This window comes from Carassius gibelio, chromosome B11 (assembly GCF_023724105.1).
Source record: "Carassius gibelio isolate Cgi1373 ecotype wild population from Czech Republic chromosome B11, carGib1.2-hapl.c, whole genome shotgun sequence".
Classification (NCBI taxonomy): Eukaryota; Metazoa; Chordata; class Actinopteri; order Cypriniformes; family Cyprinidae; genus Carassius; species Carassius gibelio.
Genome location: NC_068406.1, coordinates 9,824,228 through 9,839,289, shown reverse-complemented (window position 1 = coordinate 9,839,289; position 15,062 = coordinate 9,824,228). Strand labels below are relative to the sequence as shown.

Below are 15,062 nucleotides of genomic sequence, written 5' to 3'. Positions count from 1 at the left end.
AACAGATTCCATCTCTGCAGATAAAAATATAAATGCAGGCACAAGCCCAGGATTCCTGCCGTACAAGATCAGTGACTGTCACTTTTACTAGTTTTTTGTGGATGCTTCTTTCCAGGTATTCTCCTAAAACATGCACTAACGTCAACAATAAAAAAATTGGCAGAATTAAAAGTGCTCTGCATTACAAAGAAAGCCATGTGAATTATTAAAAGTGTAACTCCCAAACAGATTACTTGACTTCTTCCTCCCGTTTGCAAAAACAGAAATGTTTTATAATGTGGTGTGATTTATATGTTTTAAATTGTAGTTAATTTGTCTATTAAATAGGCCTCCAGTTATGCATAAGTGGAATTCTCTTTCTGAAGTCTTTGCACCAATCATTGTTTTTGTTACATAAATCTAAAACTATACCAGCAGTTTTCGTGCTGAAATAAAATGAAACAAAATAAAATAATGAAAAACACAGTAAAATAGAAATGTTGCCTTTGCAACTAATTGAAATAAATATGTGAAGTACTAAAATGACTAAAAATAAATTGAAATATTTAAACAGAAATGACATGAAAATTGAAAACCTAATTGAAACAAGATTTTAAAATGAACAAAAAGTAGAAATACAAAACAAAATAGAAACACAAAAAAATAAGAATGACAAAAGCATATAAAGTTTAAATAAAAATAACTCAAAATAATAGTAATAGTATTTAAATAATACTAAAACGTGGAACATTTTTTTCAGAAAAAAGAAAGTCACCCGGTTAACCTTCGCATCATTGTTAAAATATCGGTTAGAATTTGCACAGACTTGGTTAGTATGTCAAGTCAAGATTGAACTTGTATTTAACCCAGAAATTTCCTTTAAATTAGACTTTAAACCTTAAAGGTCAAATATCACATTGCTTTTCCCCAAAGTTTTCTTTTTTTTCTCTTTATTTTCTTACATAGGAAAATAGCATTTTTCAGTAATTCAAAAATAAAACCCAAATTTGACCAGCTATATGGTATGAGAGCAGCTATAGTCAGATGGTCTGAGAAAATGAAAACTGTTAATGCATTAACGTGAAGTTGTAGGTAAAGGAAATAATTTAACGTTTTTTATTGGGATGAAGGTGGTGGCAGAAAAATCAAGGATGATAATGTAATAAACCCCCCAAAAACAGACATATCTCTTCAAAAAAAGAGAGAACAAGAAAAAAAAGATCTTACTTGACAGTACTAATCAAAAAAACACTGTAAATCAGGATGCTCTCTGTGCGGTATTAAAAATGATGTACCTACGCTATAAACTTCAGAGTATTGATGAGTCCAGATATGAAGTATGTAGAGCACCTGATTCATGAAAGCCTACATGAGCTACTAAATAGATCGTGGGGGGGAGGGGATAATAACAACATAAAGTAGTTAAGACCAGATGGAAAAAGGCAAGTTGATGTCAAGGAAATTCACTCCATGTGGAAGATTAACATGACCTTCTCAAAAAAGAAACTCCAGCACAGTTGCATTGATGAAAGAGTGGAAGCCTTCAATGACGTATCGGTAAAACGATGTCCCGATAACTTCATTTCTATAGGAAGCGATCAGCTGCCACTTTTTGTGAACAGTAACACCTGTCCTCAGCGATTTAGCTTATCAACTGTGACGGCACGAAGTAGGAAAAAAATGCATTTATCTAATGCAAAGCACATTACGATAAAGGAAACAATTCTCTCTGTGTGATTAGAGATCGAAGAGAAGATTGTTTCTAGCTTATATATGTTTTACAGTACATAAGTTCATCCTTACATGTAGTGATGTTATCCACGGCCCCGTGGAGCCCAGTTTGGCGTACGCTCTCAACAGTCTGAGAGAGATGAGGCACGAGAAAATAACATGGAAAGCATCTTGATGCATCAATACCTTTCAGCTGGCACAGGGATGTGATTGGTCCGAGACAATTCAACGCGATTGGGGTTGCACGAGGTGGGGAGGGGCGGGGACTAAAACATTTGAATAAAGTAAAAACGTAAATGCATCAGACCTAATTTTGCCTAATTACATAAGAATTCATTTTATAAGAGCTATACTTCAGAAGGATAATTTAGTAAGATGAATCTCATACAGAAATATCAAAATAAAATATTTAAATCCAATAAAATAATGTTTATATATATATATATTAGTGTGACATTAATGATAATTGCAAAAAAACACATTCTCATGACTGTAAGTTATCATTTTTTTTTTGATAATGGAAATCTGTATAAATTAATTTTAATTACTTTGATAGTGTACACTTACAATTGTACTTTACAAATTAAATATACATTTCTTTGAGTAATACGGTAATTAAAAGATTTTTTTTTTTTTAATGAGAAAGAGATGTTTTTGCATTAAAATAATACAAATGAGAGGTTTTTGCATGGCTACCATTTTCTTTTTTACTTTTTTTTTTTTTGAATTAATTATACTTAACAGTAATAAAAACAATGTCACAGAAATATTTTCTTTTTTTTCGAAACATTCTTTTTTGTTTTACTTAATATATTTGGATAAAATAGGACTAAATATTGCATTTTGCTTTTTCAGATTCACCCTGACAGAGGCCATTGCTTGATAATGCATAATAGCATAGCCTAAATAATAGTGCATATTGTTTTAATTTAAGGGAAATTCTGCCACTTCGGTTAACGTGCTAAAGCTGACCAAAATACTGTTTTCATTGCATATTTTCACCTGGTTAGATCTTTAAACACAATATTAACAAACTGTACAGGAAATATGTCTCTTCAAATTATGCTCCGTATTGCCTTTTAGATCTCTAGACTTCCTGCAACCTCGGTTTAAAAGCCATAAAAATAGATCTCGAAAGCTATTGAAGCTCAACCTGTAGCTTTACAGCAGCGAAGGACGAAACGGGATGAAATCGATTGTAAGCTTTACCTCAGCCCTCCAAAAGAGCAAGAAATCTGCTTTTGAGCTTAACAATCACATCCCTGAGTTTCACATCAGCTGATTGTAGCACCAGGATAAACAAACATCTGGATAAACGAGGAAACAGAGACATAAATGAAGGCGGAGGGTTGCAGCATGTGAGCCCCTTTAGATATCATAGCTTTCCCTCTCAGACTCCAGGAATCACACTCCAGGTTTATCCAGGGATCAGACGTTCGCCCTGACTAGTCTGCCGGCACGGGGGCCGCGGTGCACCTTGGTGTGTTTGGACAGGTGGTCGCTCCTGGCGAACTTTTTGTCGCACATTGTGCACTCATAAGGCTTGACTCCCGAGTGAGACCGCCGATGGCGGGACAGCTCATCAGATCGAGAGAACCTTTAAACACAAAACACAGCAGCACATACACATCAGCTCACAACTCATTAAATCAGGGCACTAGTCCACGAATACAGTTCTACCACTTGCTCTCACAAGATTTAATCATTTTATAGAAATTGCTCTCACAAAGAGATATCTCTTGAAAAAATCTTAAAATCTTAAATCTTATTCAATTCAATGTAACTAGGCATTAACAATGGCTTGTATGGCCTAGATGACATCAGCCAACCAGAAAAGTGGTTTCAGAGATGAAGCAGATTTTTATAAAAGTTTATGAAGAAATATTTGTTGTGCACTAATGAATTTTACACAATTAGAGCAATTATAGTTATAGTTGAATTGAATTAGCTTCATAACCAATGAACGTTGCAACATTCACTCATCATTGAACTGCACTGAGCTGAATAATGACACTATTGTCTTTTTAGAGCTGCAGAAATTGTATTCTTTTCATAACCCAATAAATTTGCAACTTTAATACTCGTTCTTATTTAAAGAAGCTGCTTTGAAACTATCGGAACTGTACAAAAGGCTATACGAGATCTTGTGACTTGAATATTACAGGAGCAAATATGACTATTTGACAGTTGATTACTTTCATGAATAAAAGTCCAGTTTCAGTGCTCACCTCCAGCCACAGTCTGGCCAGCTGCACAGGTAGGGTTTCTCTCCCGTGTGTCTGCGGAAATGAGCCTTCAGGTGGCTGCTCTTGGTGTACATCTTCTCGCACCCGGGGTGAGAGCATTTATGTACCCGCAAGGTTTCCGTGGAGGTCCTGGATGGACGTGGAGTGATGTTTTTGACCAGGCCTGTGCCCACTATTCCGACCGCCCTGATGGCTAGAGGCAGGGGAGCGATCTTCACATACTTTTGGTCTTGGTTGACCGCCTCGCCCACAATGGGGAGGAGAGTTGCTGAGGGCACCTGTGGTGAAAGAAGGGTAATGTTCTGTGCCCCTTGGACACCGAGCACCAGGTGGGCCACCTGAAGCCCATTGGCCACACCCGATTGGGTGTCTGGCTGTGGGAGGGTGTGGCTTAGCTGGAGAGGTTGTAATTGAAGCACAAACGGAGCACCGACGAGCACCGGCGCGGCACTAGCTGTGTTGGTAACACTCTGAGAAGCAGGACGCTCTGTGGTGGCGCTGGATTTTGGTTCGGCATCACCGGGGGAAGACGGCTGTATGGGAGGCTCATCCTCCTTTGAGTGTTCCTCCGGACTTAGAGGAGCATCACTCAGAAGCTCCATCTTCTCCATCAAGAACTCCTCAATGTCCTCCAGGGTTGGAGAGAAGGTGCTGGGGAGCTGGGGTATAAAATCAGGCAGCTTGGACGGCTGAGTCAACATCTCCTCCGAGGAGTCTAAAAAGATCTGCAGCGGCCCATCGTCCTCGTCCTCCTCCCCCGGGCTGTAGCCGAGTCGAGCTCCAGTGTCTCCAGTTTCGGGACTGGAGCATGAGATGGAGCTGCCCCTCTCGCTGCTCTCGCTGCTGCCCACTTCCATGAAAGGCCAGGTGGCCAAGGCATGGTCCACAAACAATTCATTAGAAGCGGTGGCCGCTTTGTCACTTATGGAGACCATTTGTTGGTGTGCAGATTAGTGTAAAGGCCGAAGGTATTGCCGCGGTTTGTAAACACTGCAAAAAAGAAATTACATATTGAGGATAAGCAAAGTATGTGAACACATTAAACACACTAACAAAAAAACAAATATAATTCCAGGTCACATTTAAATTCCAAAGTCATAAGAGAAGATTTATACAGATAATATTAATTGTATATAAAGGCTACATATTTGCATAATATTCGTTTGTGTGTGTGTGTATATATATATATATATATATATATATATATATATATATATATATATATATATATATATATATACACACACATACACACACACACACACACACACACATGCGCACACACACACAAACAGAAAAAAAAGTTTAAAAACTATATATATATATATATATATATATATATATATATATATATATATATATATATATATATATATATATATATATTGTTTTTGTTTGGGGGGGGGGGGGGGGTTATTTCAGCATGAACGAAAACTGTTTGGACATTTTTTTAATTGTAACTTACTACATCTAATAACAGAGTGTAAATACAGAGTGGCTCGTTAAAGTTAAGTCAGGTCTGTATTTAGTTAGGTTAGAATACACTTGGTGTGATGTTTTGATCTGATGCAATGAAAAATGCATTTTAAGTCTCCATATAGCACTGGAGCCAATATTTACATCATTCCAGCGCGTGCAGAGATTACAGTTCCGACGTTTATGGGCTAGAAAGAGGAGGGGCTGATCAAAACACCATCACAACACAAATCACCACAACATAAATCACAATGCACAATTAACCAATTACAAGAGAAACGACATATTCAAACTTGCAAAAACAACGCACCGATGTTTAACTAAAGCACACATATAAGTCACTAGACATGCGTTTGACAGAAGTGCGTCAGCAGGGCAGGAAAACAGGCCTGTACACATGCTCTCAACACACTGACGCTTTTGCACAAGACGGCCACATCCTTCCCAGAAACAGGTGTCAACTTCAACAAAGTGGGGTCATTTAAATCGAATTTGACCCTCTTTTTAAAAATCGACTTTGGTTTGCTTAATCGATATATGCATGCCTCATTACCTCGTGCAAATATGGATTGAAATGTCCGGATTGTGGATGTATGACAAGGATGAATCCAGATGTCCCTTTCGATGTTATTGTTGAGAAGAACATCGTCCTTGCCACGGTTCCATGTTGGCATTTCTTACGGAGGCCAGTCACATGACACGCGGGACGGATCCGATTCCTCGCTTCCGATTGGTTGCGTGGCGGGGGCTCGCCCCAAAACGAGGTACGTCATTGGTTAGAGTAAAATTACTCATGAATTATTTATAAGAATATGAAAAACATCCAACGAAAGCAAAAAAATATTAATAATAATAAATCAGGTCTTGATGCATTTCTTGTTTTGCATGCAGCATTTACAAGCAAAATGTTTAGCCCATTAAAACCCGAATTATGTTCCAGAACCACACAAACACAAGTTTTAAATGCAGCCATAGTATAAAATAATAATAATAAAAAATAAATAAAAAAATCGAAAACGCGTAATCCAAATAGTTATTTCAAGAAAATGTCGATGAAATGTTTGAAAGTTAAATGATAAATTTCTATAATTAAAAAAATATAGTTATCATAAATATCATGAAAATACTGCTATTTACTGCTACCTACTTTTTCATTTATTTGTGTATTGTTTGTTTAATTATTTATTCATTCATATTGTCACAAAAAAAATCAAGTTGATGCATAAAGTCTATTTATTTATTTATTATGCATAATACATTGGCAAAAAAATTTAAAGAAAAGGAAAAAATTAAGAAAAACATGGAAATATAAGAGAACTGAGTGAATGATGGAGCAAATATGGGTAACAATGTCTGTGCTGAAAAAAATGGGGAAAGCAACTGCTATAGAGACACTAGATGGCAGTAGTTGATAAAGAACTGTCTGATGCCACCCATCACAAGTCAAGAGGTGGCTGGCTATGCTATGGCTAAAAATTATATTATGCTATTCCTTACATAGCCAGACCTCAATTATAAAATGCAGTATACGTTTATTAGATTTTATTTTAATTAATATAGATTGCAAATAGCTTTTATCTTTTAGATTAAGGTGCTGAAAGAAAGCAACATTAGGCTATATCTTAGAAACAAAACATAAAATTACCTAACTATACAGACATTGTTTGGAATTAAATGCTATGCATAGAGTTATGTGTCTTCCAAAACAAATGTGTTATAAAATATTATATAAATAAACCATTAAGATCTAAATCATAAGGGCCGTGTCACAATATTAAAAAACCCCAAACTCTTACTCATCTTCACTTTAAACATTCAGCATGTTTACTTTTCTGCACTTCCATACACCCAAATCTTCTAATACTTCATTGTTACTTGTTTAATTGCTTTCCTTAATAGGTACACAATTGTGCAATATTGCAAATATAATATTATAAGCCACATGTTACATAACAATAGTTCTGAGTGACAAATAATTTAAGACTCAAATAAGGTAAATGTATGACCATATATTGTTTGCCGAATACATAAAGCAAATTGTTTTTCTAATAAATTACCTGTATGCGTTCAATTGCACATTGCCATTTCTCTTTTCAAAAATACTAAACAGAACCAGCTGCCCTTTATAGTGCTTGTCACTATCCAGAGTCTGTTGCTGTGTTGGTAACATCTCAGTCATCTCGTATCAATGTCCGCTTTCTCAAAGACGATCTTACTGGAGAAATACACAGCCACCAGACTCAACAGAGACGCACAGACCATGTATGCCGTCACACTCTGGAAGAGCTGCACGATTGAGCCCATAAAGAGGGACGGCAGCACCTGAGACAGCAAGTAGGCACTGTCTAAAATGGCGATGTCTGTGCCCATGCCTCTGACGGCTGAAGGTTGTGGCTCCAAGGCGATAGACACATGCAGATCAAGTGATTGTGAGTTTTTTATATTGCTCTGGAAGGGTATTGCACCTGGATACCCACTGACACACCCATTAGTTCTTTTCTGCTTAGTGGAGGATGGCATCTCTGATCTGATTAACATTAGATCTTCCTCCCTGAGAGGAATTTTGCGCCTCTCGGTGGAGAAAAACACCTAGGAATTGAGAAGTGCAGCTGGTGAGGATAAAAACATTAACGTGGAAGTCATACGAATGCACAAGGTTTTGTTTGGAGTCATTACCTGAGTATTTGAGTGGTACAGGCATGTGAGTGTGTATGGCAGAATCTGCAGGGTGCAGAAGGTGTATCCTGTAGCAGCGGCCATGATGGTGACTAGTATAATGTTGTGGGACACGGTCATAACTGCTGTACTCACAGCCAGCAGGATCACGCTGCTCAGGTACAGCTTTCTGACTCCAACACACAACACCATACGCTCCATAAGCAATGAGAAGATCACAGAGGTCACACACTGGAGGAAAAGACCCAGGCTGGCCATTCGCACACCTGGAGTACCATAAAAATAACATCAACATATTTAGATTACATTTGTAAACTTTTACTGTAGTATATTTAGTAATATGTATATGCATAATAATTCATAGTAATAAATTAATTCTCTAGAGTCTATTTCACATTACTAACCGGAATGTGTGTGTGTGTGTGTGTGTGTGTGTGTGTGTGCGTGCGTGCGTGTTTGTGTGTGTGTGTGTGTGTGTGTGTGTGTGTGTGCGCGTGTGTGTGTGTGTGTGCGTGTGTGCGTGCGTGTGTGTGTGTGCATGTATGAATGAATTTACTTTTAGCTCAGCAACACGCAAACACTAACTGAAATAAATTAACTGCGAGTATAGTCTCATCTTGAACATAAACATATTCAGTTTTACTGCACTGGTAGAGATTTCTTTCCACACTTTCGTTGTTTAAATGTAAAACAAGTGAAGAAACAATTGCAAGTGCAGTAAGGTGACATACACTCACAGGGAAAAAGGTACAAAAGCTGTCACTGGCCTGTGCCTTTTCAAAAGGGTAAGGTTACATATCTTTTGTACCTTTTTTACCCCTAAAGAGTACTGCCCCAGTGAGAGATTTTGTACCTTTTTGTCTTTTGCCATTCTCTTAAAACAGGTTTATATGATATACAATGTCAGTATTTTTTTTGATATATATTTATGTATATATTACAGATAAACCTGCACCTTCATCATAGAGTATCCTTCCCGAAGAGCCTGGCTCATCACTGGGAACCCCGTTATATAATCCCTCTCCGACAAAGTCCGTGTAGAAGAGCATAAAGGACATAAGTGCCATCCAACTGCACAACTCGGCAACAAACAGCCTTGCTATTACTTTTGGCATGCGACTGCACAGCAAGTAGATTCGGGGGACCACAGAAAGGAGACTAGAGAATGTCCTTCGCAAAAACAGAAATCTGGGGAATGCCACACGAGGGCAGCAGCAAGTCTTCAGGTTTTCATGCCTTCTGGGAACCTCAGCGTCCCCCAGAAGTTCTCGTCCCGTCTGCTCCTCAGAGATGAAGGCCATGCCCATCAAACAAGCGAGAAAAATTAAGGTCAGAACAATGTAGATGAAGGCCTCTTGTCCACCCAAGTAGACAACGGTATCTGAAGTGGTCCAGTCAACTGCGGGCAGCAGGTAGCCAATGCATCCGCCGAGACTGAGCATGAGGGAGTAGACGGAGAAAGCCTTGCGACTCTCCTCTTCTCCAGGAAAGAGGTCAGAAACCAAGGCCTCCAAAGGTGTGAAGCAGGCCTGACCACAGAATTCCATCAAAGAAATGGCAAGGACCAGCAGCGGGACCTCCAGCCAGTGCTGCTGTTGTTTTGTGAGTAGGGTGACGAGGGTGGACGTCTGCGGGATGATCAAGAGACCGAGCAGGACACCAATGCACAACACCCATATGAAGGGACGTCTGCGACCATATTTACTTCTCAAGCTATCACTCGCCGAACCAATAAGAGGCACAGCGATCAGCCCCAGCACAGGTCCCACAGCTGAAATAAAACAAAAAAAATCATAAAACATCAAATGTAAATTAATTTTATGGATGTGAGTTTCTGCTAAATCTATATTGTATGGCTTTTTTTTTTTTTTGTTCTGTAAGAAATGTTATACAATACAGTACAATTTTATTTATTTAATTTCATTACAATATATTGAATCACTAAATCATTTTTTTTATTTGTAATTATTGAATACGTTATAATTAATTACTGAAAAAGACGACATAGTAGCTATTATATAATTAAAAAAAAAAAAAGATACATACAGCTGTCTGTAGCCTATACTTTAGAAAAGAGGCCCCTCACAGGGAGATCAACATATTTGGGTGTTCTTGGCAATAAAACGTTTAAAAGCCCAAGGAATAGAAGTGACAATGCATTGACGTGAAATTCGCGGGTCAGCAAGTGATTCACATGTTACCACAAAAATGTGAACTTGATGTATGTTACGCAATCGTCAAAGAATGGAACAGTTTCCATGTTAAAATGCTTCACGTTTCAGAAACCCAGTCTGGCGGATTCGATTCATTTTAGTTCACTCAGTAAAGATTCGGCAGACGGATTTGCCAGTCTGGTTCAAATCAAAAGAACCGGCTCATTAGAACCATCTGTTCATGAATCGAACAACGCATGTGTCGCTTATAGTACGTTTGTTTTTACGTCAGCGTTTAAGGAGCGTTGAATAGCGCTTTTTGGAAACATGTTGATACGTCATGTCCTTTAAGGAACTTGTTATCTGTATTTGACAACTCATATTTTACATATTTCTGATGAAGTATGTATTCAGAAGTATTCTCATTCTTTGCGCAAATCATGTATTACTTCACGTCAGTGGCGTAACCACGGGTGTGTCAGGGTGTGCCTATGCCACCCACAGTGGCAGCTGGCACATCCAAAAATAGATGCAGAATTTTTTATAGTCTCAATAAAAATGTTTACTAAACTTGGGCTATTGTTATTTTTATATCAACGATATTTTTAAATCAACCCTTTCACGCGTAAATTACAAATATTTTAACTGACCCCTTGTTTCCATGGCGACGCGTCATGATTGTCACGTGACACACCGCAGCCACTAAAAGATGTATCGGTTTTCGTTTTATTTTTATTTTTTTTACAATTATTTAAAATATATACACAAACTTGCTTACCATGTCAACTATCTGATATTCCGATTCTTCGTTTAAAAACCTTTATAAATTATCTTGATTTATATATATAATTATCTTACTCTTGAATGTAAGTGGCTGTTGAACTGGACGAAGAATAAAGTAAACTTTATTGTTCTGCTATGTGTGTCTATATGAATAAAACACGTCTGCAAATTACATATGAAATAGTATTTGCTGCTTCCCTAGACATCAGTGTGTATTTTACAAACTACCAATGTATTGTTTTACTAGTGATTATGTATATTTAAATGTATGAAACCTAAAATAAACATTATGTGGTTGAAAACACTGCATATTAATTGTGATATATGACAAGCGCTGAGCGCGTCCGTCTCTGGCTCAGTGCCAGCCAACGCGCGAAAGCTGTTTGAATCTGTCTATGGTTTGAATCTGGCAGTTCTGTGACGTCACTGAACATTCTAAATCATACTCTCAGGGGCACAGAAATAAGAATCCAATATATGGTGCAATAATGCTAAAAATGTTAAAATGTAATTTACATTTTAAATTATTTTTGTTAAAATATAGCTGCCGACATTTGGACTGCCAACCAATCAGAAAACAGCAGCTGACTGTGACCCCAGCAGTCTGTTATAAACAGATAATTTTTGATTGCACATTGCTGGCTAGCAATATGTCGCAGAGCTCCTTTCTTAATTTTTTTTTTTTTTCAGCAAAAAACCTCGGCTTGATGGACAGCCGGACACAAGGCCTAACGTTACACCTGATGAGGATGTTTCTCCCTCCCCGGGCCCAACATCAACAGACAGTATTGCCAGATTGGAAATGTCCAAGTATCGTACCAGAAGTTCAAAATTATCGTATTTGGAAGAAAATTATTACATTTAACAATTAACTACATTTTGACACGACCTGCAAATTATCACTATGAGTATGGTTGGACGGAAGCAGTGTGACAAAAATACTATCCCATAATTTTGCACAGTAATCTGACAATAAATGTGGCACACCCAGATTTTCAAATGCACACCCAGAGTCTCTTTTCTGGCTATGCTACTGCTTCACGTGCCCGCCATTTTAAAACATTGGAGCTCACGCTAAGTCATTCCAGCACCTTCAAAATATTTGGTTTTCAGACCAGATCTTTAATAACTTGGCCACACCACTGACCTGTGAAAAAAAATAACTTACCCAGTACCATGGTCATGAATCGTTCTTCCACCCCTGCCTCCAGCAGCAGAGGTGGGATGTAGATGGTCCCAGCAGCCAAACATACCTCCAGACCACATGTTAATACATTAATCAAGAACAACTGCGAGATCCTGCCATGCATGTCCAGATGATCCACTCTTCACCTCTCCAAACTCTGCAGTGATGAGAGAAGATGTTTAGCCAAACTGGAATATTCTTACATTAAAGCACTTTATGATGTCGGTTACATGCTCTTGCTCACACAAAGCTACCAGAAAACTTTTAATATTGTGAATCATATGGCTCATTACTCAAGAATTTTACTTATGAAAATTGCCTAAGAATGCCAACCTGCTTCCTATGTTCCAGTCTTGTGATTATGACCGTTGACAGCAGGATGTGTGACAGAATATTACACCCCTTCAGTCAACATATGTGTTTGTTTAGGACTATAAAATATTGATGAGTTTCTTAGCACTCAGGTGATGATCTTTGACTTTAGCTGTGAGGAGCAGTATGTACTGATCAGCGTACATCAATTACGATTGAACACGGTCTTATTTGTGACAAAAAATGTAAAAGGCATGACAACAATAAACAAAAATAGCATATCAATCATTTCAGCAGTGTAGGCGATTTCTTCAGTTTCAGTTTAGCTTTGCTTGTGGCTTCTGGAAGGCCGCTGCTTTTATTTCTCAGATACCTCCGGTATAACAGACTCATGGAATATTTGGCCATGGTTTGGAGAAATCTGAGTTCCCTGTTCTGTCCACGCTGATGTGAATTACAAAAGTGTTCGAAGGACGCATGTCTGTATGTAGTCAATTTAATGTTTCACTTAATAAGTGAATCTCACGAAAGCTGGTAAGTACAAGGAAATGAAGCATGTTTTTTTTTTTTTTTTTGGGGATCATTAAGAGTTTTTATGCTGTGTGACATACTTTCTTGTCAATTAAGAACAGAGATCTCATTATTGTTAGTGTTATTAAGTATATTCATACATTTTGGCAGAATCTGTTGTACTGCTTATATATAAATAATAGTTGATCTCTATATTGAACTAAATCTGATGATTTAGTTGCCTGATTTGTATACATCTTTTGGGGTTATTAGTTATTTCTTATATTAATATTACGTTTTAATATATATTTTTTATCCTTTTGTTAACTGCTTCATTAAATTGACCAAAAATTACAGAAAAGACATACAAAAAGTGACTTTTGTTACTTTCAGTACATAATAAACAACACTTGCAACAGTAATAACAATAGTTTTTTTTTGTCATGTGACTCAAATAATTAAATTACATTTTAAAACAAATAACAATAGAAAAGTTATTTTAAATTGTAGTAATATTTCACAAATATTACTGTTTTTACTGTATTTTAAACATTTTTTTAACTCAGTATTTGTAATCAAATAAATGCAACCTTGGTGAGCATACAATACTTCATTTAAAAGCATTGACAATTTTACCCAAACATATGTTAGTGTATATCTTTAAAATGCACCATTCATAATTTTGAAATATGACTATATTATGTACAGAAATAGTGTGAGGTCACTTAAGTTCAGAACCTTCTTGTGAATATGACTTGTTCATTAACAGTAACTGCTAAGTTCCTCATGTCACAGCGCGTTGACAGATTATTGGGAAGGAAGGAGAAATGTCTTTAGGCACAACAAGTGCAAACACATTTGGATTTAACTTTAAGGAGTGACACTCTTTTATTTTGCTGTCAGCCACATACACTGGACTCCTGCCTCAGCTGAGAGTACAAAGTCTTAAGTAAACGGAGTTGAACATAACTGAGCCATGAAAAGGTTTTAGAAAGGAAAAAGCACCGATGCACGTCACATCTTACCTGAAGCTGCCTCTGACAGAGAACTTCAGGTCCTGAAAAAAAAATATAAAAAAAATTCTTAGATTGATATTCTGAATACACCTGTTTAAGGATAAATATAACAAGCATTTTAACATATAAATAATATTATTTGAGCCTAATGAATAAAAATATAATTTTTACTGGTTTGTAAAGGAATACAAAAACAAAAAAGTATCAGTATTTACCCAGTTACATATGACATTTAAGAAGAATAAATTAAAACTATAATAAACAACAATATAATGACGGTGATCTATTTGATAAATATATGGTTTTACAGCCACATGGGCATCATAAGCTATACATTATCAATTATTCTGTTACAAAAAAAAAATTATAATAACAAAAAAAATAAAAAAAATAATAGTAAATAAATGAATAAAAATAAAACACACTCATAGACAAAAAACAACATTTGAGATACTTGCATTTCATTTCCATCTGTAAGGGTCAGCTAGTGATGTGATCTCCTGTTACTTTAACTAATCCCATGTGAATGTGAAAGTGCAGTGACATCAGCAGAAGTTTGAGAAGCTGCGCAGGAAGTGGGTGGGATGAGCTGTGAGAACCCACACGTCTGGAAACCACATCACAGAGACTGTACTCGATCTTCAACATTCTTTCTGGGTTTGCAGCGGGTCATGAATTAAAGCCATTTAAGTCCAACAGGTGTGTCTGCTTTTATAGAATAATTTCCTTTAATGGATTATTAACACTAAATGGGATGTGACGATTTGCTCTAACTGTTTACACTGTCTATCATCTGTCTATCTAGCTCTCCTTCTGTCTATCTGTCTGTCATCTGTCTATCTAGCTATCTGTCTGTCTGTCTATCCATCCATCTAACCATCCATCCATCCATCTATCTATCTGTGTCTGTCTGCTTTTCTTCCTTTCAATCATCATTCATCTGTTTTTATCGTTCTATTAAATAATATTGCAGTGACAAATTAATTTTAGGAGT

At 37.0% G+C, this 15,062-nt stretch overlaps 2 protein-coding genes across 2 annotated transcripts; both read right to left on the bottom strand.

Moving 5' to 3' along the window:
• Positions 1–1,059: 1,059 nt before the first annotated feature.
• LOC127968113 (Krueppel-like factor 15) lies at positions 1,060–6,141 on the bottom strand. Its single transcript, XM_052569017.1, has 3 exons — positions 5,986–6,141; positions 3,939–4,946; positions 1,060–3,307 (listed from the first exon to the last, which is right to left on the bottom strand). The coding sequence occupies exons 2-3, from the start codon at positions 4,889–4,891 to the stop codon at positions 3,139–3,141; spliced, it is 1,122 nt and encodes a 373-aa protein (XP_052424977.1). The 5' UTR covers positions 4,892–4,946; positions 5,986–6,141; the 3' UTR covers positions 1,060–3,138.
• A 520-nt stretch (positions 6,142–6,661) lies between these two features.
• Positions 6,662–14,616, bottom strand: LOC127967814 (solute carrier family 45 member 3). Its single transcript, XM_052568531.1, has 6 exons — positions 14,527–14,616; positions 14,078–14,109; positions 12,213–12,387; positions 9,064–9,879; positions 8,109–8,374; positions 6,662–8,021 (listed from the first exon to the last, which is right to left on the bottom strand). Exons 3-6 carry the CDS (start codon positions 12,352–12,354, stop codon positions 7,608–7,610), a joined length of 1,638 nt encoding a protein of 545 aa, XP_052424491.1. The 5' UTR covers positions 12,355–12,387; positions 14,078–14,109; positions 14,527–14,616; the 3' UTR covers positions 6,662–7,607.
• Positions 14,617–15,062: the final 446 nt, after the last annotated feature.